This window comes from Carya illinoinensis, chromosome 15 (assembly GCF_018687715.1).
Source record: "Carya illinoinensis cultivar Pawnee chromosome 15, C.illinoinensisPawnee_v1, whole genome shotgun sequence".
Classification (NCBI taxonomy): Eukaryota; Viridiplantae; Streptophyta; class Magnoliopsida; order Fagales; family Juglandaceae; genus Carya; species Carya illinoinensis.
This window is the reverse complement of record NC_056766.1, coordinates 6,089,935-6,117,270: the sequence shown is the minus strand read 5'-3', so window position 1 is coordinate 6,117,270 and position 27,336 is coordinate 6,089,935. Positions and strand designations below refer to the sequence as shown.

Sequence of the window (27,336 nt, the reverse complement as noted above, 5' to 3'; positions counted from 1 at the left end):
AATGGTTAGTTTAATGTGAAATTATAGATAAGAATGTTTTGAATTTATAAAAAATTTATAAATTTTAAAGATGATTTCAATGAATGTTACTCTCTCTCTCTCTCTCTCTCTCTCTCTCTCTCTCTCTCTCTCTCTCTCTCTCTCTCTCTCTCTCTCTCTCTCTCTCTCTCTCTCTCTCTCTCTCTCTCTCGTTTATGCCCATGAACACACACACACAATGGAAGTTCTGGAATTCCCAAAATCGCTGGAGTTCTGTATTGAGCTCTTCCTAGTCACTTTGAAAATGCATCATAAATGTTAAATAAACTCATTCTTGTTTATGTTCATGATGTGTTTTTAATACCATATATGCAGTCCATAAAGATGCATCAGATTCAAAACACTGCCACAAATAACCAGCTTCCATACCAAGATCTGTTCCCACGAAGCTGCAGCGACTCTGAGTCCGTCGACGACGATGGCCGCAGCCCAAAGCGAGCAGGTAATTACGGCAGGCCGGAGTTCGAAATAATATTTTCTGTCATGGGTTGGTTTGTGGGCTTGATGTGTGTATATATTGTTATGTTTTTCTCCTTTTAGTCCCACACCGGTGGGAAATAACAAAGGGGCAGAATTTTGAAGTTATAAATAAGAGGCTTAGCCTCTTAGTTTAAGTGCACCAGTTGAAAGCTTATCTAGTAACTTTTGACTTTAGTTAAATTCCTCTATTAACCTTTTGTAAAAAGGGAAGAGGTGTAAAGTTAAAGTTTTACTAGTGGGGTAGCTTTGTGGGTGTGGTGAGGAGAAAAATTGTGATTGTAACAATTTTTCACATAGTGAATTTTCTTCTCTGGGTCTGGTGGTTTTTCTCCTGTTTTGGAGTTTCCACGTAAATTTCTTGTGTTGTTATTATTTCTCTATTTTTCTTGTTATTCCTGCAAAGGGTAGATCCTAGGGGGGTGAATTTGGAGGTCCAAATTTCCAACAATTGGTATCAGAGCCACTAGGCTCTTTTTGTGGGGTGGAGCTTTGGTGTGGTAGTGTGGATACGTACAGTCTAAGGAGGTTCTGTCTAGGAGATTGAAAATTTTAAGTGTGTCCATTGTGACCCTCCAATCTTTCTTGGGAACTGACTTAGTGAGGTACTATTCATTTCTACAGTAAATTCATCAAAGTAATGTCAGGAAGTAGGCCTTCAAATCTTGTCAAATTTGAGGTGGAGAAATTTGATGGGAGAATCAATTTTGGCTTGTGGCAAGTACAAGTCAAGGATGTCTTGATTCAATCAGGATTACACAAGGCATTGAAGGGCAGACCAACACCTGAAGTCAGCACTAGTACTAGTGTGACTGGTGAAAGGAGCAGATCTAAAATGAGCGACGAAGATTGGGAGGATCTGGATTTGAGAACAGCAAGTGCGATACGTCTGTGTCTGGCCAAAAATGTTCTTGCAAATGTGCATGGAATATCTACGGCAAAAGAACTCTGGGAAAAATTAAAGAGTTGTATCAGACGAAAGGCGTCTCAAATCGTGTGTACCTGAAGGAGCAGTTTCATACACTGCGGATGAATGAAGGTACAACTATTTCAGATCATTTAAGTGTTCTCAATGGCATTGTCGCTGAGCTAGAAGCTATTGGAGTTAAAATTGATGATGAGGATCAAGCCTTGAGATTCATCTGGTCTCTTCCACCTTCCTATGAGCACATGAAGCCTATTTTGATACATGGGAAGGAGAAAATAATTTTTTCAGAGGTTACCAGTAAAATCTTTTCTGAAGAGAGAAGACTAAGTAGTGGAAGTAATGTTCCACATGAGAACTTAGTGATGGTAGCAGCTGAAAATGGGAAGATGAAGAACTCCATGAAGAAGAAAGTAGTCTACTGGGAGTGTGGACAATCTGGGCACGTCAAGAAAAATTGTCCAAGAGCTGGAGCAGGTTCGGCAAGTGGCTCCAAGTCAGTAAATGGAGATACTGAAAATGATGCTAATATTGTGTCTCTCTCCATGGAAGATTTTGCTCTTTAAAAAGAGACATGTACATCCTCATGGCATGTCGCTAATTCCCAAAGTTGCCATGATAGAGGATGTGTTAATATTAGCGGGTCCACAAGTTTACACACAGGCATTGGTTTGGCATTGATGCAGGGTGTGTGGTGGAAATTCATGTCGATGGCTGATGAACTTCCAGGAGAGCCAAACGTGGAAGTTACACCATAATTTTCAGCAAGGTTGTTTTCGACATGGGCCGAAGTGAAATGCTTGGAATTGGTTTATTCTAAGTGGGTATGCTTTTATGGTGAAGCATGATAGCGGAAGCTATGAAGATCTTCATTGAGGTGGAGTTTGGCTGTGGGACTAGTCAAAGTCGCAAGGTGGAGATTGTTATGTTTTGCTCCTTTTAGTCCCACACCGGTGGGAAATAACAAAGGGGCAGAATTTTGAAGTTATAAATAAGAGGCTAAGCCTCTTAGTTTAAGTGCACCAGTTGAAAGCTTATCTAGTAACTTTTGACTTTAGTTAAATTCCTCTATTAACCTTTTGTAAAAAGAGAAGAGGTGTAAAGTTAAAGTTTTACTAGTGGGATAGCTTTGTGGGTGTGGTGAGGAGAAAAATTGTGATTGTAACAATTTTTCACATAGTGAATTTTCTTCTCTGGGTCTGGTAGTTTTTCTCCTGTTTTGGAGTTTCCACGTAAATTTCTTGTGTTGTTATTATTTCTCTATTTTTCTTATTATTCCTGCAAAGGGTAGATCCTAGGGGGGGTGAATTTGGAGGTCCAAATTCCCAACATATATATATATATATATATATAACTTTTCGACGGTGCAGGGAATGTTTGGAGTGCATGGATTATGTTAACAACGGCTATTGTGGCCGCTAGCCCGTTGTATATGTTCTTGCCAGGGAACGTCGCACGACTTGGATGGGTAGCTCGTCCCGCCGGGATAATCATCTTCTCCCTCTTGACTTACTGTACCTCTGCTTTGCTGTGCGCTTGCTACCGTTCACCTGAAGTCCCTGCCAAGAGAAACCATACTTATATGGATGCCATTCGATCCAACTTGGGTAAGTTTTTTTTTTCCAATCAAATTAACAAGTTCATGATCAATGCAATACTGTTAATTGCAGCTTTGATCTTGAAGTATTTTTTCTTTTCTTTTCATGGTTTTTATTTACTACTTTCTAGATGGGGCAAAGTTCAAGATATGCTTGGTGATTAACTGCCTGAACCTTCTTGGAGCAGCCAGCGAGTACACTGTATTTGCAGCCCTAATGATGATGCACGTAGCTAGGTTTGAAATCATGTGTACAATATCTTAATTATCATTTTGATTAATCCTTTAATTTAGTGCCTACTTAATTATGGGACATTGTGTGGTTGTTATCAAACAGGGATATCAAGTACGGGCTCTCTAATTGTTGCAACGCAGCTGATACATGTTATGTTAATCCCATGCCATACTTCATGGCTTTCGCCGTTGCTCAAATAATTCTCTTTCAAATTCCCAAGTTTCCAGCTTAGCTGCGCATGAGTTTCTCCATTCTGTGTCTTATGATGTTCCTACTGTATTCAGTAATTGTTCTTGGCCTAGCTATCGCTAAAGTTGCAGGTACGTACGTACAAGTTTTGTTCGTTATGCTCAATTATATTACTGGACAATCACACGCGGCCGAAGCTTGCATAAAGACCTTGCTAGACTAGATCTCCCAAAGAACCTGTCAAGCACGACATTTCACCTCAAAGCTGTTTTCATTTTATAACCAAAATCTTTGTGCTAATTGTTTCATTATATCATTTTCTTAGAATATAGTTTTAATATCGATAAATGATTTCTTAATTTAGCTATATATGTACGTATATTGATATGTACATTTAAATTCATAATTCTGATCTTGCCATATTTTCACTATAAAAAAAGAGAGCAGATTGGGCTCTTTTTATTACCGGCAACACTAATATAGCCGGAAATAATATATTTTTTCATCTAAATCGGGATCTTTGTGGCTAGCTGGAAAAAAACATTGGAATTAAAAACTTTTTCCCGTGAGTTTTAGTCGCCGGAAATACTCTTGACAATACAGTAGCTTTAATAACTTATTACAGCGACTTAATTTGACACAATATATACCTCATTAAAATTGACTTATTACAACGACTAGGAGTCGCTGTAATAAGTCTTTTAAATCCTATCCCTCGCCTAATTTCCGTCACTTTCCCTACTTCCCCCCCTCTCTCTCTCTCTGTCTCGCGCCTCTCTCTCTCTCTGTCTCTCGGGATTTCAGATTCTGACGGGGATTTCCCATCGGTCCACCGACGCCGTCTTCTCGCCGCCGTCTTCTCGTCGACGCCGGTAAGTTTATCTAACTTTATCAATCAGCTCTCTCTCTCTCTCTCTCTCTAACTCATGCTCGGATTCGAGGCATTCCGAGAGAAATGGTTACTCTCTCTTTCTCTCTCTATTTGTGAGCTTACAAATTTCTGTTTGTATTTATCTGGTGTTAGATTTGTGTAGTTTTTTCTTAGATGTTTATTCTTTTTCTTTGTTTTTGAGTAGTCCGATTTTCCTTCGATTTTTTTTTTCTTAAATCTGTATTCTTGTTTTGTTCTTGTGATAAAAATATGTAAACTGGAGGTAGATTTATCTCACGGAATTTTTTGGTAGATTAGTTTAATTCGTGCCATTTTTGTGAACTTGTGAAAGTTGAAGCTCCGAACCTGCACTCAATAAACCTAAAGCTTCTGAATAAACAAAGACTAGAGACTTCCATAGACTTCCATATTCTAGTAACCTCCAAACATCTTATTCTATTGTGAACAATAAAATACTTTGATACTCAATCTGTATGAAATCTAGAGAGTTAGAAATTAGAGTTTGGCTTCTAATTTCAGGGTAGAAAATTGAGATTTAAATTTAAGGTTTCTTAACTTAAACTCTGGCCAGTAATTACTTGACACGTGTTTTAACCAAGATCTATTGTAATGAGTTTTTTATATATATTTTTTTCCTATGAGAAAAGTCTAAGTAAAATCCAAAAGAAATTAATGCAATATTCTTCTACTTAATTTGTGGTAGTCAAAAATGCCTCTTCTCCAAGCAAACTTGTATCAGATGTTATATCCTATTTCAAGCATTATATATTTATTTTTTATGAACTATGATGATATAAGCTTCAGATATATTTTGTTTATAATGGAACTTGACTTGTTGTTTATGATCTTCAAATCTTGAAATAATTTTGGGATGGAAATTATTAAGTTCATCTGAAGTGCTGTTTTTTGGTTTAACTTTGCTTTTAGTTTTACAATTATTTTACTTCATGCTAAAAAGCAAGATTCTTTGAGTTTCCACCTTATTGGATGGCATCATTTTCGTTCATAAAATGAGTATTCTGTTCTTTATCATGTTGGATGCTGACGTGCATATGCTTTTCGTTATTAAATTTTAAGGGTGAAATTATTCTAAAGTTTTGGAATTAAAAATGTCATGGGATAAGAAATGAGTGGAAATCATCAACTAGCTAGCTAGCTAGCTAGTAAGAGTCTAAGACAATAAAACAAATAGTTGAAGACATATACAGGCAGAGGCAGACATTACCCTCTATGGATGCCATATACTTCATCCAGCCATCCAAAGAGAAGTAATTATTCTCCTTTTGGTAACTGGTTATAGATACTCATAGTGATAAATGAGCAGAATTACATACATTATACTTTTGGTTGGTTGAGGAACTCTTGGTTTTCATTTTTTAGTTGATATAGTTTCAAGAGTTGTGAAAGCCTGAATTACTCTGGCTTATGCATAGCTACTCTGTTTTTAAGTTGAATATTTGCTATATCATGCCTATGCTATCATTAATACTTCTCTCTGTCCTGTGTTTCTGGGTCACATGCAATTACTGGAATTCTTTCGGTTAACTTTGGTAGTCTATCTGCTTCTGTAACTTGAGAGTTGATTCTTGTTACTAATACAACTTTGATGCCTCTCTGTGGGTTATGTTTGGAATTATCCATCTTATGATGGATGATGTTCTGTTTGAGAAGTGGCAGAAATTATCCCTGTCAATTTAAGGAAAAATCAATTCATTATCAATTTATCATAGAGCGTTGTTGCATATGCAAAAAGAAGGGAGAATTCATTGATTATTGATTACTTCATTGCGAGATTACCACAAACTCATGGAATGATTTCTTCACTCGGGTGGGACTAATTTGAATGATGCCTAGAAGAGTGATGGATCTTCTAGCTTCTTGAGTAGGTTTTCAAGATAACACATTGTAACAATATGGAAGATGGTTCCAATATGCTTAAGATGGTACATTTGGAAGAAAAAGAACGACTAAAGCTTCAAAGATCGAAAGCGATGAATGGAAGAGCTTAGAAAATTACTTTTCCATACTTTATTAGTCGGTTGTAATTGATTTGTATGGAATAAGATTCCATGAATTTTTTGTATAATTGAACAGGTGATGCTCTTGTAGATATGGACTTCTATCTATTCTTATGATTCCTGTATTTTTACAGTAAAAACTGTTTCAGTTGAAATAAAGAAATATCTTAGGTTATATTGTAACTGATATTTTAGGTTTTTATGTTTTTGTACAGCCCTGGCACGTATGATGAGACTGATAGAATAATTGGGAAGACGAAGTAGATATCTTCTGCTCCTGTCCATCTCAGTATCTATTCTCCAAATGGTGTGTAACTAATTTTAGTTTTGTTGTCAACTTTTTTGCCTTCTTGTTATTTGGGTTAATTTGTTATGATGTCCATGGAGTGCTACTATCAAACTCTTGTATTTTGTATGTGTTTTGTGGGAAGTTATGTTATTATGTTGTAATAATGACCAACCATGTTTCTTTTTTATAAAAAATGGCAAGGAAACTCATACTCACGAAAGCATGTACATGAGATCAGTACAAACTTATAACATGCCGCTAATCATTTAAAAAGATAAAAAAATCAGTAGTGCCCTAGTAACAGTGAACATACTAATTTGGCTATGAATTGCAAGATATTCAAACGTGCTGTCTTAAGCACAATTCAAGTTGATCATACCCAAAAGCCTTATAGCCATAAAATTACCTGATACTGCAAGCCCTACAAAAACCCCCCAATAATTTGCAAAAGCCATGCTAAAATAAAAAATAAAAAAGCATCATAATATACCTTAAATGACCTTCATCATAAATCATGTTTCTTTTTTAACCCTTTATTTAAAAATGGAAACAAAATCATTTCCGGCTTCCATTTGCAATACAAGTGAGAAAAACATTAAATTGCAAAACAAAAATCGTATTATTAATGTTATAGTATGAAACATTATTAACATACCTAATTACTTCTAACTAATAATTTCACAACTACGTTCCAATTTATTGCAAGCATCTTTGAGTATATCATTAACTAAGCATATTTATAAAATATTTATTATTTTATATACTTTAAACTGTTGCAAGTACAGAAATCTTGAATTAAAGTAAAAAATATTAATATTTTATACTCTAAGATGTTGAGTCTATTTATTCACCTTGATCTCAACTATTTATTCAGTTTTTTTTTTTTTTTTTTTTTTTTTTTTTTTTTTTTTTAAGTTATCCATTTTGGTTGGTCATGTATATATCCTGTATTTACAATTTTATTATTGTCATAAGCTTCCATCCTGTTCATGTTTCTCTTAGTTTATTGCAAGCATATTGGAGTATATCTTGAACTATGAACTAGTTTCTGTGTAGAAAACATATTACAACCATGTTTATATATACAACCATGTTTTAAAAGATATTAGAATTATCTTGATTAATTCTAAGGGTTGAACCTAATGACAAGAGTTGGATGCAAATCACTGATAGATTTGGATCTAGGGAATATGCTAAAGGAGTTAATGAGTTTCTTACCTTTGCCCGGTCTCATGCTACAAGTGAGGCAATCCGTTGCCCATGTGTCCGATGTTCAAATAATCACTTTCGACCAATAAGTCAGGTAGAGAGACACTTGTTTATTAAAGGTATTGACAAGAATTATACGGTATGGATTTTTCATGGTGAGGAAGAAGATTTAATCATAAGTGATGATGATGATGATTTGTATGATCCCGAACAAGAGGATGACTTCATTGATGACGTTGATGTTATGTTACGAGATATTCGAGCTGGGGACTTACCTGATGTTCCCATAACTGAGTCTTTCCATGCTGAGGGTTCACCATCGGTTGATATTAATTCATCTCACACTTTCAATCAATTGTTGGCTGATTCTCGGCGTCCTCTTTATGAAGGTTGTACAAAGTATTCTAAACTATCATTCACTGTCAAGTTGCTGCACATTAAAACACTTGGTGGTTGGAGTGTAAAATCTTTCGACATGCTTTTGCACTTGCTAAAGTCAGCTTTTCCCAATGCTCTTTTGCCAAACTCATATCAAGAGTCAAGTAATTTAGAAAAAGGTTTGGGCTTTGCTTACAACAAGATACATGCTTGTCCGAATGACTGCATACTTTATTGGAGGGAAAACGTCGATAAAGATGAATGTCCTAAATGTAAACTCTCTAGGTGGAAATTCAGCGAAAGTAAGAAGAGAAGAATTCCTCAAAAAGTTCTACGACATTTCCCTTTAAAACCAAGGTTGCAGAGATTATTTATGTCACAGAAAACAGCAGCTGATATGCGGTGGCACAGGGATCAACGAGTCATTCGGCAGGGAATTCTAAGCCATCCTGCTGACTCTGAGGTGTGGACAACGTTTGATCAAGAGCATGCTTGGTTTGCAGATGATCCAAGAAATGTCAGACTTGGTTTAGCTAGCGACGGTTTCAACCCATTTAATAATTTAGCTAAGTCTTACAGCATATGGCCCGTGGTTCTTGTCCCTTACAACTTACCCCCGTGGTTATGCATGAAAGATCCATTTTTCATCACTTCACTCTTGATTCCTGGACCAAGATCACCAGGAAATGAAATTGATGTTTATCTTCAGCCTTTGATAGATGAATTGATTGATCTATGGGATAATGGTGTTGGCACATACGATTCAAGGGCCAATGAGACTTTCCGATTGCATGCAGCATTATTATGGACAATCAACGACTTTCCTGCTTATGGAAACCTTTCCGGGTGGAGCACTAAGGGGAAGATGGCATGTCCATCGTGCAAGGAACAAACAGATTCCATGTGGTTGACATATAGCTGAAAACATTGTTATATGGGTCATCGCCGATTCTTGCCATCGAGCCATATATGGAGAAAGAAAAAGACTATTTTTAATGGTAATTCAGAGCATCGTGACCCACCTACTGTGTATTCTGGAGAAGATATACTCATTCAACTCCAAAATATTCCTGATGCAAATTTTGGTAAAGCCATAAAAAAAGAAAGCGTACTATAGAGGAGTTCAATTGGACCAAAAAAAGTATCTTCTTTGAATTACCATATTGGTCGACCATAAAGATTAGACATAATCTAGATGTAATGCACATTGAGAAAAACATTTGTGACAACATCATAGGAACTTTGATGAATATCTTTGGCAAAACTAAAGATCATCCTAATGCACGTCGTGATCTTTTCAATCTCAACATAAGGAAGGAGTTACACCTTATTCAGGATGGACAACGCATTAGCATGCCACATGCATGTTATACACTGTATGGAGCTGAGCGGATTGGTTTTTGTAGTTGGTTGCACGATGTGAAATTCCCAGATGGTTTCGCTTCGAACATCGCCAGATGTATTAGTGTACCTAATTGCAAAATCTCGGGAATGAAAAGTCATGATTGTCACATTTTTATGCAAAGATTACTTCCTACTGCAATTTCTGGATACTTACGCCAAGATGTACGATTGGCACTAACTGAGTTGAGCACTTTTTTCAAAGAATTGTGTGCTAGAACATGTAAGATTGATGTCTTAGAGAAGCTTCAAGCTGATATCGCTATCATTCTATGCAAACTGGAGATGATTTTTCCGCCTACCTTCTTCGATATAATGGTGCACTTAGCCTACCATTTGCCACGTGAGGCGTTACTTGCAGGGCCAGTTCAATATAGGTGGATGTACCCTTTCGAGAAGTATTTTGGAAAATTCAAGAGATATGTTAAGAATAAGGCCTACCCAGAAGGCTCAATAGCTGAGGCCTATATTCATGTAGAATGCTTGAATTTTTGTTCCATGTACCTCAATGATATTGAGACCAGATTCAATCCTCCTGAACGTAACGTTGATGAAGGAGAAGAGGGTGTACGAGATGGACTATCTGTTTTTTCACAAAAGGTGCGCCCCATGGGTTTTGCATCACGTCACCGATTAGATGATAACATTTTCATAAAAGCCAGATGGTATGTTCTTAATAATTGCATAGAGATTGGGAAATACCTTAAGTAAGTAACCAAACTACTTACTAATTTAGTTTATAAAGATATTGATTTACTGGTATTGATTAACTGGTGTTGGCCTTTTGTCTAGTGAGCATTACTTGCAGGTGAGTGAAGAGTATCCCGATAATGCTGATAATATGCATGCTGCAAAATTCCCAGGCTGGTTCAAGTCACATGTATGCAAACTCATTCTTAGTATGTTTGTTTTACGCCAAAACTTGTATTGTGTTTACTTTATGCGGTTCCTTGTTTGAACTTGTGATAGATTCAAAGTATGCGTGCTGATAATCCTGGAGAAGTTTCAGACGATTTATATGCCCTAGCATGTGGTCCTGATCCTTGGGGTGCGTCCTATTCTGGTTGCATAAGCAATGGTATAAGATTTCATACCACAAATCGTGAAAAACATCGTCGCACCCAAAACTCAGGTGTCATGGTCATTAGTGAACAACTAAGATCCGAGAAGCTCGAGTTCTTTGGTAGACTAACAGACATTTTGGAAGTCCGCTACATGGGTTGGCGTCGTGTTTACTTATTCAAATGTGAATGGTTTGACATCTCTGATTCCAAACGAGGGATACGTGTGGAACAACATCTTACTAGTGTGAATATGTCTCGTACAGCTTATAAGGACGACCCTTTTGTTTTGGCATGCCAAGCTTCACAAGTGTTTTACCTAAAAAATCGTAGCATCCGTGGTGATTGGTATGTAGTGCAAAAGGTCATACATAGAAATGTTTATGACCTTCCACGAGAACCCCTTATTGAAGATGACGCATCTGATTCTAGCGATGATGCATACCAAGAGGATAATTCTAGCGATGTTTACGTGAGTGTCCATGCTGATGACATTCCACTGCAAACAGATATGCACAGGCCTAATGTAGAGCCAGAGTAGGTTGATGTTGACACATCAGTAATGCAAAGGTCAAATTGGGATCAATTTGAGCAAGGTTTTATCAAGAACGATACTAGTGAAGACAGTTCTAATGATAGTGCCGAATTGGAGGGTAGCATCGAAGAAGATAGTCTCTCAACGGAGGATGAGATGAACTAGCCACTTATTTCTCTTGAATATAAGTATTATTTTCAGTTTAGTATCATTTTGTGTAAGTTGCTTGAAATTATTAAGTTTGTTATTTTTTGAAAAATTTAGCAAAGTTTATTGGTATACTAACTGTGTCATTGCAGGAATATGTCAACAATTGAAAGAGGCAGAGGTAGAGGTAGAGTCCGAGCATGTGGCGTGAACTATAATGGAGGAAGATCTCAAAGAAATGAAGTTCGAAATAGAGTACCTATTGCTGCTCTTAGAGATGATGCATTCTCAAGCTTAGATGACTCAACTGAGCAACCCAATGTCGTCCCAAATGATATGCCAGCAGTCGATGTGCCACTAAGCACAAACTCGTCTGGTATTAATCTAATTTTTATTGGTATTAGTGTTACATATTGTTTTACATTATATGCTTAACATGTTGGTTATTTTGATTTTTGAACTTAGTACCACCTTGTCGGAAGCGTGGGCGAGGAGAAGCAAAATGCACGGAATTTGAGAAGGTGCGAAAACATGGAAAGATACCCTTGAGGATAAAGGATGGTGAGACTGCACCTTGTTGTGAAAATGCACTTATTTTTACTACAAGAATTACATGGTTGGTTAAGCATTATATGGACTTGTGTCATGCAAGCTGGCACAACGTACCAGTTAATGAAAAGGAAGAATTGATTTCAAGAGTTCAGGTAAAAGTATTGAATTTCATACATATTCAAATAGAGTATCGAATTAATTCGATTGATGTTTGTCTCTAGAATGACTTCATCCTTGATTGGACCAAGAAGAATCATCGTGATGCGGTTACGAAGACACTACGCAAGCGATTTAATCATATTCGCTATGATTTACATAGAACCTATAAGCTATATGATAGTAATGAAGAAGCACTTGCGAATGTGCCATCATGGGTGACACCAGCCACTTGGGTGAAGTTATGCGCTCGATATTCAAGCGAGAACTTCAAGGTAATTTACCGGTCAATACTTAATTAACATTATGTGGCATTTTTTTTAATTAAAATAGTCATATAATCATCTTGACACTTCTATTTTTCTCATTTATATCATGTCTCGTGTGAGTGCAGCGAATGTCTGAACGAAATAAATTTAATAGGGAGAAGCAACAAAACAATCATACAGCTGGACGAAGGTCATTTGTACGGCTAATGGAGATGAGGGTAAGTCTCCATTTTGGTTGAAATATACCTTAAGATTTCCTATATATATTCAGTCTAAGTTGAATGTAATTTGCTTGCATTTGAAGTCTGGGAATGATGAAACTGTGGTTGATTTCTTTAAAGAAGTGAGGTGGTCAAAAAAGAAGGACAAATTTGTAACTCCTATGATGGAAAAGCAATATGTGAGTATTAAATAAAAGCAATATACATATTGTTTTATCAAATAATTTTTCATTCTATAAGTACATATTATGAGCACTAACATGTGTAATTTTCTAATGGTTTATAGAATAAGATGGCTGCAAATATGTCAAAGTTGGAGCCTGAGAAGCAGACTAAGGAGGCTGCAATGACAATTTTCAAGGAAGTTTTGGGTCAAAGGTCAGGATATGTAAGAGGGCTCGGCGAGATGGTTATTCCCGAATCATCTAGACAAGCAACTGATGCCCAAATAGCAGAATTAACTGAACGTGCAGAAAGACATGAGAAAGAGGCTGCAGATTATAAGGGACAACTTGATGACTTACGAGAGAATGTCATGTTACTACAAGCCAAATACGACAAGTTTATAGAGATATGAGTCAGAGAGGCAGACTCAGGGATAGTAGATTTGTAGTTTAACAATAGTGCTTATCGTTAAATAAATTTGTAGTTTTGTGGGTTTTTTTAAACCATTTACTTTTCTTAATGACATCAATAAACCTTAACAATAGTGCTAATGGTTTATAGACTTAAAAAAATGAAGTGTATAAAGATTTTAGATGAGCAATTTTAGAACTTTATTTTGTTGAGAAATTTATTGTTGGCCCAAAATAATTTTACTTGAAATGAAATTTACAACATTTCAATTAATTTTAGAGTATTTGTGAGAAAAAGAAATATTTTATTTGCATAAAAGAAAGAAAAGAAGTTCATTTGATTTGAGTGGATAAAAATCAATATAATTGAGAGGAGAAAAAAAAATAAAAATAAAAATTTGGGTATGACAGATGTATTTGCGGCGAAATGATAGGCTTTTTTCGGCGACTAAATATCGCCGCAAATAATGATAGATTTCTGCCCTCCTCTCACTAGCCGGAAAAAGTCTATCTTGGCTCAAAATTACTGGCGAATTCGGGACAAATGTTATCCGCCGCAAGTGTCTTTTTGCGGCGATAAATAGAGTTTTTGCGGCGACTAAGTTTCGCCGTAAATACGCTTATTTGTTGTAGTGAATTTACTAAAATACCTATATATATCTTCTGGTCAGGTGTGCATGGGATATTATATACTGATCACCTTTCATTAACGGATAGTAATAATACTATGACTCGAGCCCAAAAAATATTGACGATCGTCCAAGCAGTCGGGGATACAGCTCATGGATTCGATTTATCAGCCGTCCTTATTGAAATCATGGTATAATATATATCTCATGTCCAAAGTATATATTGAATTCATAGCTTTATTTTATTTTTTTTACATCCATGATTAATATCATGTTGATCAACTAATTAACCAGATCATGTAAAACAGGACACAGCTAAATCCACACCATTAGAAGCTGAGACAATCGTGAAAAAGGCCACTCGACGTAGCCTTATACTCACAACCTTTGTCTCCATGCTTCATGGCTGCTTGCTTTTTGCTGCTTTTGGAAATAACGTATCTCCTGTATTCCTCCTTCATGGCTTCTATAAATCATATTGGCTGCTTGACATGATAGCAAGTGCTGCCATTGTAATCCAATTTGCAGGAGGATACCAGATCTATTTGCTACCCATTTTGGCCGTGGTTGAGGAAACCCTAGCAAAGAGATTCCCGGATAATGAATTCGTCACCAAAGATATTAAAATCCCGACCGGCTGCAGCAGGCATTTTGGTCCCTACAAACTCAACCTATTTCGACTGGTTTCGAGGGCACTTTTCGTGATCACAACCACTGTGTTATCATTGTTTCTACCAATCTACCTCGACCTGCTTAAACTCTTTCAGATTTTGGCCTTTTGGCCTATCGCAGTTTACTTCCCAGTGGAGATGTGTATGGTGCAAAAGGAGATACCAAAGTGGAGCAAAAGATGGATTTGCTCTTAAATGAAAATGATCTTCTTTGTCTTTCTGTTTATTTTTTCCCTATTTTTCCTTGGAGCTAGAAAATCTTATTTTTCCTTTCCCATTTGATTATGTAGTTTAGATGAGATAAAATAAAATATTTTTTAAAAAGTAATGAATAAAATATTATTATAATATAATTATTTTACTATTAATTTGTATTGAGATTTAAAAAAATTGAATTGTTTATTATATTTTATAAGAAAATTTAAAAAAGTTGTAATGATGAGATGAGATTATTTAATTTTTGGTAACCAAACCTGGCTGTTTCATCACTTTCTCAGTCCTTCCTTTTCGTCTTGCTCCAAGCTCCCTGCTTTTATCATGAACTGGTTGGCTTCCGATGGGGAGGACAGAACAAAAAGTGCATGCATGAGATAGCTAGCTAATTTATCATAAATATACAAAACTAAACGCTAATACTTTTCTCAAGCATTTTATAAAGAGTAATGCTACATACAGTCGTGAAGTATGCAAACGCTACGCAATCATTTTGAGAAAGAGTGGGATCCACGATTAAAAAGTTAGTTTTTTTTTTCATATGGATCCCGTATTAATTCACTTTTTTCAAAGAGACTGCGTAACGCTTGTACAACCACGACTGCAAATATCATTTCTCTTTTATAAATTAAGTTCTTTTTTGGATGGTATTAATTACTCAATAAATTTTATACGAATCATTGCTATTGACTAATTAATTAATCTAATGAAAGATGCATTATCTCGAGATAGTTCTTTTTTGTTTCTAGAAATAAATTAAAAATAAATGTGTTGCTTTAAAATTATATATATATAGGAAAAAACTAATTTAGAAATCTTTTTCCACATATATATATATATATATATATATTTATATCTTACCAAGGCCCCTAATTAAAGAGAAAAAAGATCACCTACGTACGTACCCAACGAATGAAGATTCCGGGGTGGAGCTATGAGGTGATTGCAGCATCCGACTCTCTTAATAATAGTTGCATGTTGGAAAATGTTATTGTTCTCTCTCTTTTCTCTCTTGGAAAAGGAAAAGGTGAAGCTATAGTGTGTGAAAGACACGAGGGTTTAGTTATAACGGAAAAAGAAAAAAGATTCTTTTGGTAGGCGGTTAGTGGAAGTGACTGCAGTCGAGGAAAGGAAGAATGGCTAGATACGGTGGAGAATGGTGGTGGAAATGAACATTCTGGAAGAGAAATGGAAGAAATTTTGGCTATCAGAAGGGGAAGCAGAAAATATAGTGTTCGATGAAGAGGATGCAGATGATTTACATTACATGGAGGATCGTAGCCTAGTGGGGAAGGTGTTCTTGACAAGAAGTATCAATAAGGAAGACTGGGATCAACAATGGCTAAAGTATGGAGGGTGAGTAAGGCTGTGATTTTCACAGAGGTGAGTGTCAATGTGTTTGTGATAACTTTTGAAACACACGCAGATAAAATTAAGGTATGGGGGGGGGTAGACCGTGGCTTTTTGATGGCCATCTACTTGCACTGAAGGCATTCGATGGATTTACTCCACCACAGAAGATGATTTTTGAGCGGGAAAGTTTTTGGGTTAGAATGCATAACCTACCATTAGCATATATGACAAAAGCAAGGGGGAACAAATTGGTGGATCAGTAGGAAGAGTGGAGGAGGTGGAGACTCAAGAGGATGGAAGTGGATGGGGTAATTTTCTTAGAGTCCAAATTAATTTAGATTTTACTCAGCCTTTGGCGAGAGGTAGGATAGTGATGGTGAAAGGGAAAGGGGTGTGAATTCCGTTCAGCTATAAGAAGTTGCCTCGCTTTTGTTTTTCATGTGGCTACATAGTTCATGGAGATCAATGGTGTAGGAATCAGGAGGTAAATGAGAAGGGGAAGATCAATTTGGTACATGGCTAAGAGCAAGTCAAGGGCCTCGTGTGAGATATGTGAAGAGTAGTCAAATAGGGGAGGAGGGGAAATACAAAGGCAAGATGGGTGAGGAAGTAGGGGGTGGTAGAGAGAGGGGGTTTGTAGGAGTTAAAGGGGAAAAATTAGTTATGTTCGGGGAGGGTGCTAGTGAAGGAAGTGAGGAGGAGAGAGGTTTTAATGAAAATAGAAGGAAAGGGTTTGAGGCTAGAAGAGGAATTGAAGAAATAATAAGGCATTAAACAGAGGAAAAAATTGTAGCAAGTGAGAAGAGTGGTGAAGGGGGAGTGGGGGAGGGGGAGGTTTTGATGGGGAAAGGAAGTGAGCAAAGAGCTTTACAAGGGGAGACTAAGGTATATGAGGAAGGAGGGGTGGTAGAGGTGGAGGAAGTGGTAGGAAGGTTTCTAGCACAGAAAGACACCACAAGAAAAAGGTTTTTTTGCTACAATTTTAGTATTGTTGAAAATAAAATCGCCGCATTAACTCATCAATTTCCGTGATTTTGATGTTGATGCGACATTTTAACATCAAGTTTTAAAACTGATATTTTGCAGCGATTTTTTCATTTTTTGCAACAAAACATTTCATCACAATATGTAGACTGAGTTTTTGCGGCAATTTTTTACTTTTTGCAATGGACAACTATTTTACCAATTGACTGAAAACTGTTTTACTAAGTGTTATTAGTGAGAGTCAAAGTGCTTTTGTCCTCGGGCGCCTTATTTCTAATAATGTTTTAATTGCATATGAGTTGGTACACTATCTCAGACAGAAAATGTATGAGAAGATGGGCTATATGTCATTAAAGTTAGATATGAGTAAGGCCTATGAACAGGTCGAATGGAGCTTTCTACAATCTGTTATGGAGTTTATGGGTTTTCATCATCGCTTTATTGAGCTGATCATGTGTTGTGTTCGTTCGGTTTCTTTTTCTATGGTAATAAATGGGGAGCCTAAAGGTCCTATTGTACCAACTAGAGGGTTGCGACAAGGGGATCCTTTGTCCCCTTATCTCTTTTTATTATGTACTGAAGGTTTAATTTCTCTCTTAAGCATTGCTCGGAGGGAAAAGGATATCTTAGGATTGCGGATATGCAGGGGGGCCCTTACCATTAATCATCTTCTTTTTGCAGATGATAGTCTCATTTTTTGTAGGGCTGATGTAGATGAGAATAGACTGGTTTAGCAGTTGTTGGAGAGGTTTGAAGTTGTCTCGGGGCAAAAAATTAATAGGGAAAAAACTACTATTATTTTTAGTGGTAATGTTAGTGCTGCTACAAGGACTGAGATTAAGAATTTGTGGTCTAACTTGGAGGTTCAGCAATATGAAAAGTATCTTGGGTTGCATCCGATTGTTGGGAGGTCCAAAGCACGAGCATTTGAGTCTATTAAGCAGAAAGTTTGGAACAAATTACAGTCTTTGAAGGAAAAGTTGTTGTCACAAGGTGAAAATGAAGCTTTATTGAAAGCTGTAGCCTTATCAATTCCAACTTATTCCATGAGTTGTTTTCTCCTTCCTTCTAGCTTATGTTCTGATTTGGAGGGGATGATGTCAAAATTTTGGTGGGGACAACGGGAGAGTGAGAGAAAAATACATTGGTTAAGTTGGGAGAGGTTATGTCAAAGGAAATCTCAAGGTGGGATGGGCTTTAAAGATTTGCAAAGTTTTAATCTAGCCTTATTGGCAAAACAAGGGTGGTGTTTACTTGAAGATGAGAACTCTTTATTGCACAGATCACTTAAGGCTAAATATTTTCCTCATACCACTTTCATGCACGCTGGTTTGGGTCGATGTCCCTCTTACACTTGGAGAGGTATTTGGGAGGCGAGGAAATGGCTAGTGACTAGTTGCAAGTGGAGAATTGGGAATGGTTTATCTATGAATATATGGAGAGATCAATGGATTCCTGGGCATAAGTCCCTTGCTGCTGAAGGGGTAGTGGCGAGGGAGGAAGTTGGCATGGCTTCAGTCCATTCTTTGTTTCTGCAGAATGAAAGAGTTTGGGATATAACCAAGCTTAGGGCTTTCTTCGATCCAAATGTGGTGCAAGATGTTCTTAAAGTGCAACTGTGTTCTATTAATATGAAAGATAGAAGGGTGTGGTCACATGAAATAAATGGGATTTTCAGTGTTAAAAGTTGTTATCGAGCCATTCATGATAAGCTAGGCATTCCTCTTCCTGAATCTTCAAATAGGCAGGGGCAGCAACTCCTTTGGAAGCATTTATGGAAAATGAAGATTTCAAATAAGATTAAAATTTTTGCATGGCGTGCATGCAAAAATGGGCTGGCTACGGGGACCAACTTAGTGCAGAAACTTGTTTTAACAGATGCCACTTGTAAACTGTGTTTGGCAGCCCCCGAAACTATTACTCATGTTTTGGTGACTTGTACTTCTATGCATGGCTTATTCTCTACATATTTTCCTGGTCTGCGTTTTAATAGTAATCGCACTGTTTTTGACATGGCTTTGGATACCTGTGAAAATCCTTTGCATGATAAACTCTCTGTTTTCTTTGATACAAGTTTGTGCATGATCAGTTATTACTCCATCCCAAACATGTTGCAGACCATGCTTTGGCTATGTTGCGTAGTTTCAATCAGGTCCAGAGGCCGACAAGGGAGCTGCGTCTTCACCATAAATGGAAACTCCCTGACCTAGGTTGATCGAAATTAAATGTTGATGGGGCTGTTTTTTCTAATTTGGGCAAAAATGGTGTGGGCGCTGTCTTGAGGGATCATTCGGATAAAGTTCTAATGGCTATTAGTAAAACTAAAGTGGATATGGATGATTTGGAAACTATTGAATTAATGACTATTTTCAAAGGTCTACAATTGTGTGCTACCATGAGGATTCCCAAGCTTAGTAAAACTGAAGTGGATATGGATGGTTCGAAAACTATTGAATTAATGATTATTTTCAGAGGTCTACAATTGTGTACTACCATGGGGATTCCTAAGCTTATTGTGGAGAGTGATAGTTTGTTATGTGTTGAAACTCTTGAGAATAATAGTATGCATAATTCTATGCTTGGGAAATATTCTGAAATTAAACAGCTTTCTTCATGTTTTGAATATTGTGAATTTTCCCATGTCTATAGGGAGGGCAATCAGGTAGCTCACATGTTGGCTCGGAATGTCTCTAGGGTTGATAATATTGCTCTTTGGTGGGATTGTATTCCAGATTGTATTTCACAAGCTGTATAGCTTGATGATTGTCTGTAATCATTATTTCCTTGGATTAATGATATTTTGTTTCTTATAAAAAAAATTATATATTAATTAACAATCATATTCTAATTAAATTATTGGTTAAAAAATTATATTTTCAGTACTAATTTAATGTTAATGACAACAAAGACAAAGGTCTAATTAAACTAATCTAAAATTTTTGTCTTAATTAGGTAGTCAAAGGTTTTCTATACGCTACAATAAATTTTTGTTTTTGGGACGAAATGAAAATCATTCCAAAATATGATTTTTAAGGACAAAATTCAAATTTTATTTCAAAAAATTGACAGATATTGTTATCTATTTGAATGTACAATTTTGTGTTCAAACATAATATATTGGGACGAGAAAATGTGTCCTCTAATAAATTTTAGTCGGAGGGATGAGCATAAGACTGCTGATGAGCTTATGTGTAATGCATTCTAAAAATATAAGACCGATTTCATGATTTTGGATTTTTTATTATATTTTATATAAAAATTAAAAAAAAAATTATAATAATAAGATTAGATAAAATCATTTATGTGTCAAAATTATTAGTTATCCATTTTTGTTTTCTTGTGTTTGTTTTCTTTTTAAAACCACGTAGAATGAAAAGATCCCCTGGGAGGAAAAGACCGATCTTAAATTGGTTGTAATGAAAAGCAAAATCTATAGCTAGCAATCATGATTTTTTTGTCTTTACCTTTCTTGTTATTTTTTGTTTTTCTTAGGCATCTTGCAATCTTGTATTTCTAACGAATGGTAACCTATATTATTGCTAAGGCACCTCTCCCACCCCTCCCGAGGCACATGCATCTGCAGCACCGAGTTTCTTTCCCATGACAACATATTCTGTGCTGGAAACTTTAAATTTGATAAAATTTAAATGCAGCACCGAGTTTCTTTCCCATGACAACATATTCATATTCGCTTCAATGTACATTGAAAATTTTGAAATGACCAAGATCACCCAATGCAGAAAAGTGTACTTCACGCGGAAAATACTTTATCAGAGATTTATAATTCACCATAATATCATAAATCTAAGTGAATGAGTCAGATAATAAGCTTTTGACCACTCCTACGAAATCTGTTGTTTTATAAAATGAACGAATATTCGTCCATTTGACGTTTATACATGCCAGGCTAAACAACGTACGTAATCTTCCCCCATTTTGGCTTAAACTAATATAGATAGTCAAATTAGTCAAAAAATATTATTAATTTAATTTTTTTTAAATATTTTATAATTCTACTAATTCTATATTAATTACTAATTATATTCTAATTAAATTATTGGTTAAAAAATTATATTTTCAGTAATAATTTAATGTTAATAATTCAGTAATAAAATTTAATAATATTTTTAAGTTAAGAAAATAATTTTCAGATATAAAAATTATAAAAAAAATTAAATTTTTTAAATTAATTACAAAAATTTATTAATTTCAACCAGTACCTGTACAACGATGTTGACGTGGGATCTGTTGATGTGGCGTCTAAGGTTTCTGTACAACGATGTTGATGTGGGATCTAAAGTTTGACTAAGGGGAGATTTGGAGAGTGGGAAAAAAAGTTTTTATTTTAAATAAAAGTTTAAAATATTATTTTTTTAAAATTATTATTATTTAAGATTTAAAAAATTGAATTAATATTTAAAAAAATTAAATTATTTATTATATTTTATATAAAAATTTTAAAAAATTATAATAATTAAATGATATAAAGTTAGAATTTTATATCTTATTTCATGCTGCCCTAAATGTCCGGTCTGCATATATGTCGGGTTGACGGTTGACAGCCGACTTGTACTTGGGTAATGATAAGGTTTTTATTAATTTACTATCTAATTATTATTTATAGTATGTAATTGGGTAATGACAGCCGACTTGACCACATAAAGAATGAGTTTATTTAACATTTATGATGCGTATATGAAATTCCTTCTTTGTTTGATTTGATTGATGTTACAAGACAAGCGACAGACCTAAAAGAGATGAGAAAAGCTTGTATGATTACCTCCCGCGAAAACCCCACAGCTCTCCCTCTCCTCCTCTACTCATTCCCCCTCTCTCTCTCTCTCTCTCTCTCGCATGTGGACTGAAAAAAAAAAAAAAAAAAGTGCATGCACGAGAATTGAGGTAGCCAGCTAATTAAAGAGCAGTAAGTTTTTTTATCTTTATCCTATAAAATATATTATTAATTTTTTTTTAATTTTATATATTAATTTTTATAATATATCATATATTAATTTATTTATTTTTTTATATTATTTAAATATTATATTTTATAATATTTTTTATTCATTCTTAATATTTTCTCTAATTATCAATCTTGGTCTCTTTTAATATTTACAATATTTCTCAAAATCTCGCATGTGGACTGAACAAAAAGTACATACACGAGAATTGAGATAGCTAGCTAATTTATTATGAATATACAAAACTGAACGCTAATACTTTTCGATCTCAAGCATTTTATAAATTAAGTTCTTTTTTGGATGGTATTAATTACTAATCAATAAATTTTATATGACTCAATGCTATATATTGACTAATTAATTTATCTAATGAAAGACGCATTATCTCGAGGTATATAGACGTTCTTTTTAATTTGTTTCTAGATATAAATTAAAAATAAATGTGTTGCAGCTTTAAAATAATATATATATATAGGAAAAAACTAATTTAAAATTTTTTTTCCACATATATATTAAAGTTTTGCTATATAAGAACAGTCTCGCACTAATCTGTGTACCAATATTGATTTATTCATACTTAAAATTTAAATTAACACTGTTTTAAATAAAATCTACTTTTTAATCAATCACATCACATTGATACACAGATTAGTACATAATTCATAATTATATTTGTAACTATATTTTTCCTATATATAAATTAAGGACTTGGAGAGCTTCATGTTTTCCATCCTGTTTATAAACCAGAGTTTGACCAACTAGATTTAAACGAACCTCTCTAATGATCATGTGTTATATAGAAGAACAGTTATATCAGCGCAGGATAGAGAAGAAGTCAATTACGGTGGCCAGCGCACTGTTGCCTGGGCTCCAGAGTAGTCGGAAAAGAGAATCCACCTGCAGGTGACTACTGCAGCAACAAACGTCAGTCTATCTCGATTGGCGTGGGATCAGTGACAATCCCACTGAAAGATAACCAAGCCATCAGTGGGATTGTCGTTTTCCTTTCTTGCTTGGTTGACGGGAAAACGACAATCCCACGCCAACCAAGCCACTGAAAGATAAAACGTCAGTGGGATTCGCTGTCCTTTCTCACGCCTCACACACACAAAGAAACAAGGTAGACAACCAAGCAAGAAAGGAAAGCGAAACGGGAGAAATAAAGCCATGCAAAACGTCCCTTTGTGTCTCACAGCTCGCACACCCCCCCCCCCCCCCCCCCCCCCCCCCCCCCCAAACATAAAAACCTCTGCCGCCTCTCTCTCTCTCTCTCTCTCTCTCTGTGTCTATCCTCAAAATCATCCTGATCACTCAAAGCTAATTATGAATGTAGCTACGTATGGAATGATGGATTTCTTGAAAAAGAAAAATTTACAAAAAAATCATGGAAAAGGAACAGAGAGCGGAAAGAAGGGTGGGGAATCTGGGATCATCATTTCGTGAGCCTATGGAACGAAGGATTTGTTGAAGGGTAATGATACACTTATTATTTTTTTTTTATTATTTTATTATTTATAGTGTATTTTTTTTTATTATTTTCTTTTAAATATAGTTTTAACATCTTTAATTATTAAGAAAAAATTTAAAAAATATATAATTTTAGTGATAATCATTTACTTAATTATTAAGTAAAAGAAAAATATTTTAAAAATTAAAAAAAATAATAAAATAATAATAAAAAAGTGATAAATATATCATTATTCTTTTAACAATTAATGTTACGAAAGAACATAGGCACGTATCTCTGCCCATGAGAGATGCTGCACACCGAAAAATGCTTATCGAATGGGTACCGAAAAGGCTAAATTATTTTATTATCTTTTACTTTATTTTATTTACACATTTTTTTAATCATTTTAAATATTTTGAAAAAATAATAAAATTATTAAAATATATTTTCTTAATCATTATAAAAAAATAAAAAATAAAAACACAATTCGGTAAAAGTTTTCGGTAGAAAACTTTGATGAGAATAGTATTTCTCTTATTATAAATTTAGAAATTAACCCGCAGATCAGATTTAAAGATTCATGTACGTCCCTCATGATCAGACAGACTCCCACTAGGGGGCACCGCTGGCCCAATTTTATTTTTTTTTCAATTTTTTCTTTTCTTTAATGATTAAGAATTTTTTTTAATATTATTATAATTTTTTTATATTTTTTTAAAATGTTTAAAAATATTAAAAAATGATTTAAAAAAAAAAACAAAAAATTGTTTTTGCCTATCGGTGGCTCCCGCTACTAATTAAATGGCATAAGCCTCTTTAAGCAAAATGCCTGTTTGTTGTCTACTAAATGGCACAAGCCTCTTTATATATCTGACTCCCAAACTCCTCGCAGACTTACACATTCACACTTTCTTACGCCATTTCTACCAGTCGGGTTTCTGCAATTATCTGCAGCGAACACAGCCATGAGAACTCAAGCTCTCAGTCATGATCAGAACTCATGTGATGGAGCTGAAGTTACTCTCTTTCTCTCTCTCTCTCTCTCGCTTATGCCCATGAACACACACACACACAATGGAAGTTCTGGAATTCCCAAAATCGCTGGAGTTCTGTATTGAGCTCCTCCTTGTCACTTTGAAAATGCATCATAAATGTTAAATAAACTCATTCTTGTTTATGTTCATGATGCGTTTTTAAAACCATATATGCAGTCCATAAAGATGCATCAGATTCAGAACACTGCCACAAATAACCAGCTTCCATACCAAGACCCACGACACTGCAGCGACTCTGAGTTCGTCGACGACGATGGCCGCAGCCCAAAGCGAGCAGGTAATTAAGGCAGGCCGGAGTTCGAAATAATATTTTCTGTCATGGGTAGGTTTGTGGGCTTGATGTGTGTATATATATATATATATATATATAACTTTTCGACGGTGCAGGGAATGTTCGGAGTGCGTGTGTTTCCTTAACAACGGCTATTGTGGCTAGCCCCAAGTATATGTTCTTGCCAGGGAACGTTGCACGACTTGGATGGGTAGCTGGTCCCGCCGGGGTAATCTTCTTCTCCCTCTTGACTTACTGTACCTCCGCTTTGCCGTGCGCTTGCTACCCTTCACCTGAAGTCCCTGCCAAGAGAAACCATACTTACATGGATGCCATTCGATCCAACTTGGGTAAGTTTTTTTTTCCAATCAAAGTAAAAAAAGTCAATGATCAATGCAATATTGTTAATTGCAGCTTTGATCTTGAAGTATTTTTTCTTTTCTTTTCATGGTTTTATATTACTACTTTCTAGATGGGGCAAAGTACTTCAAGATCTGCTTGGTGATTCAGTACCTGAACCTTCTTGCAGCAGCCAGCGAGTACACTGTATTTGCAGCCCTAATGATGATGCACGTAGCTAGGTTTGAAATCATGTGTACAATATCTTAATTATCATTTTGATTAATCCTTTAATTTAGTGCCTACTTAATTATGGGACATTGTGTGGTTGTTATCAAACAGGGATATCAAGTACGGGCTCTCTATTAATTGTCGCAACGCAGCTGATGCATGTTATGTTAATCCCATGCCATACTTCATGGCTTTCGCCGTTGCTCAAATAATTCTCTTTCAAATTCCCAAGTTTCCTCAGCTGCGCATGAGTTTGTCCATTCTGTGTCTTATGATGTTCCTACTTTATTCAGGAATTGGACTTGGCCTTGCTATCGCTAAAGTTGCAGGTACGTACCTACAAGTTGTGTTCGTTATGCTCAATTATATTCCTGGACAACTTGTACATGTGTCACACTTGGCCAAAGCTTGCATAAAGACCTTGCTAGACTAGATCTCCCAAAGAACCTGTCAAGCACGACATTTCACCTCAAAGTTTTCATTTTATAACCAAAATCTTTGTGCTAATTGTTTAATTATATAATTTTCTTAGAATTTATAAGTTTTAATATCCATAAATGATTTCTTAATTTATCTATGTAGGTATATTGATATGTACAATATTTAAATTGATAATTCTGATCTTGCCATATTTTGCTAAAATACCTATATTTTCTTGTCAGGTGTGCATGGGGTATATTATGCAGATCACCTTGCATTAACGGATAGTAATAATACTATGACTCGAGCCCAAAAAATAATGAAGATCGTCCAAGCAGTCGGGGAAATAGCTCTTGCATACGATTTATCAGCTGTCCTTATCGAAATCATGGTATAATATATATCTCATGTCCAAAGTATATATTGAATTCATAGCATTTTTTTTTTTTTTTTTTTTTTTTTTTGTGTTTTCTTACATCCATGATTAATATCATGATGTTGATCAACTAATTAAACAAATCATGTAAAACAGGATACAGTTAAATCCCCACCATCAGAAGCCGAGACAATGAAAAAGGCCACTCGAGTTAGCCTTATACTCACAACCTTTGTCTCCATGCTTCATGGCTGCTTGCTTTATGCTGCTTTTGGAAATAACGTCTCTCCTGTATTCCTCCTTCATGGCTTCTATAAATCATATTGGCTGCTTAACATGATAGCAACTGCTGCCATTGTACTCCAATTTGCTGGAGGATACCAGATCTATTTGCTACCCATTTTGGCCATGGTTGAGGAAACCCTAGCAAAGAGATTCCCGGATAATGAACTCATCACCAAAGACATTAAAATCCCGACCGGCTGCAGGCATTTTGGTCCCTACAAACTCAACCTATTTCGACTGGTTTGGAGGACACTTTTCGTGATCACAACCACTGCGTTATCAATGTTTCTACCAATCTACCTCGACCTGCTTAAACTCTTTCAGATTTTGGCCTTTTGGCCTATGGCAGTTTACTTCCCAGTGGAGATGTATATCGTGCAAAAGGAGATACCAAAGTGGAGCAAAAGATGGATTTGCCTTCAAATCCTCAGTGTCGGGTCCCTCATTGGTACCATAGCCACAGCTGCTGCCTCTAGTGTTAGTATTGGGTCTAATTATTATAATCCCTTCAAGCCAAAGTATTTCTAGGCAGATCATGATCAACTTCATTTCGTCTATGGGAGTACGATTCTAGCCGGCCATAAATCAAACACTTTGCAGGTTAAATAAACTTAGGTTTGATTTTCCTTATATAATAAATTAAGGTGTGTATCTTCATGTAATTTTCCTATATATTCATGGCCGGATATCAATGCTTTGTATTAAGTTACAATTAAAAATGACAAATATGTAGTTATTAAAGTCTCTCGGATCCGTTAGGTTTTATATTTTCTATCATTTATAATCAATTCGTATGTACGTTTTTTTATTATTAACAGCATTATTTTGGAATGCATCTCGCAATATGTGGTAATAGAATACTTAAATACATATACATAATACATACATATATATATATATATTTATATGTATGGAAATAAGAATCATATATGT

General features: G+C 35.4%; 6 protein-coding genes across 7 annotated transcripts; all 6 read left to right on the top strand.

Moving 5' to 3' along the window:
* Positions 1–363: 363 nt before the first annotated feature.
* LOC122296597 (amino acid permease 5-like) lies at positions 364–3,505 on the top strand. The gene is made up of 4 exons (XM_043106399.1): positions 364–481; positions 2,887–3,048; positions 3,170–3,275; positions 3,376–3,505. Exons 1-4 carry the CDS (start codon positions 364–366, stop codon positions 3,503–3,505), a joined length of 516 nt encoding a protein of 171 aa, XP_042962333.1.
* A 413-nt stretch (positions 3,506–3,918) lies between these two features.
* Positions 3,919–13,184, top strand: LOC122295785. 2 transcript variants are annotated; one of them, XM_043105040.1, is made up of 8 exons: positions 3,919–4,334; positions 6,588–6,679; positions 11,545–11,768; positions 11,858–12,096; positions 12,166–12,375; positions 12,495–12,587; positions 12,674–12,769; positions 12,877–13,184. In XM_043105040.1, the coding sequence occupies exons 3-8, from the start codon at positions 11,549–11,551 to the stop codon at positions 13,165–13,167; spliced, it is 1,149 nt and encodes a 382-aa protein (XP_042960974.1). In that variant the 5' UTR covers positions 3,919–4,334; positions 6,588–6,679; positions 11,545–11,548; the 3' UTR covers positions 13,168–13,184. The 2 variants fall into 2 exon arrangements, with proteins under 2 accessions (XP_042960974.1, XP_042960975.1); XM_043105041.1 differs by lacking the exons at positions 3,919–4,334; positions 6,588–6,679 and adding an exon at positions 11,278–11,462.
* LOC122296596 lies at positions 7,818–9,170 on the top strand. Its single transcript, XM_043106398.1, has one exon. It carries the CDS (start codon positions 7,818–7,820, stop codon positions 9,168–9,170), a length of 1,353 nt encoding a protein of 450 aa, XP_042962332.1.
* On the top strand, positions 9,436–11,260 carry LOC122295784. Its single transcript, XM_043105039.1, has 3 exons — positions 9,436–10,356; positions 10,442–10,529; positions 10,619–11,260. The coding sequence occupies exons 1-3, from the start codon at positions 9,449–9,451 to the stop codon at positions 11,249–11,251; spliced, it is 1,629 nt and encodes a 542-aa protein (XP_042960973.1). The 5' UTR covers positions 9,436–9,448; the 3' UTR covers positions 11,252–11,260.
* A 708-nt stretch (positions 13,185–13,892) lies between the features above and the next one.
* On the top strand, positions 13,893–14,660 carry LOC122296595 (amino acid permease 3-like). The gene is made up of 2 exons (XM_043106397.1): positions 13,893–13,985; positions 14,103–14,660. Exons 1-2 carry the CDS (start codon positions 13,893–13,895, stop codon positions 14,658–14,660), a joined length of 651 nt encoding a protein of 216 aa, XP_042962331.1.
* Positions 14,661–24,329: 9,669 nt separating this feature from the next.
* Positions 24,330–27,114, top strand: LOC122297584 (amino acid permease 3-like). The gene is made up of 7 exons (XM_043107694.1): positions 24,330–24,442; positions 24,638–24,758; positions 24,869–25,102; positions 25,225–25,333; positions 25,434–25,651; positions 25,985–26,133; positions 26,275–27,114. Exons 1-7 carry the CDS (start codon positions 24,392–24,394, stop codon positions 26,929–26,931), a joined length of 1,539 nt encoding a protein of 512 aa, XP_042963628.1. The 5' UTR covers positions 24,330–24,391; the 3' UTR covers positions 26,932–27,114.
* Positions 27,115–27,336: the final 222 nt, after the last annotated feature.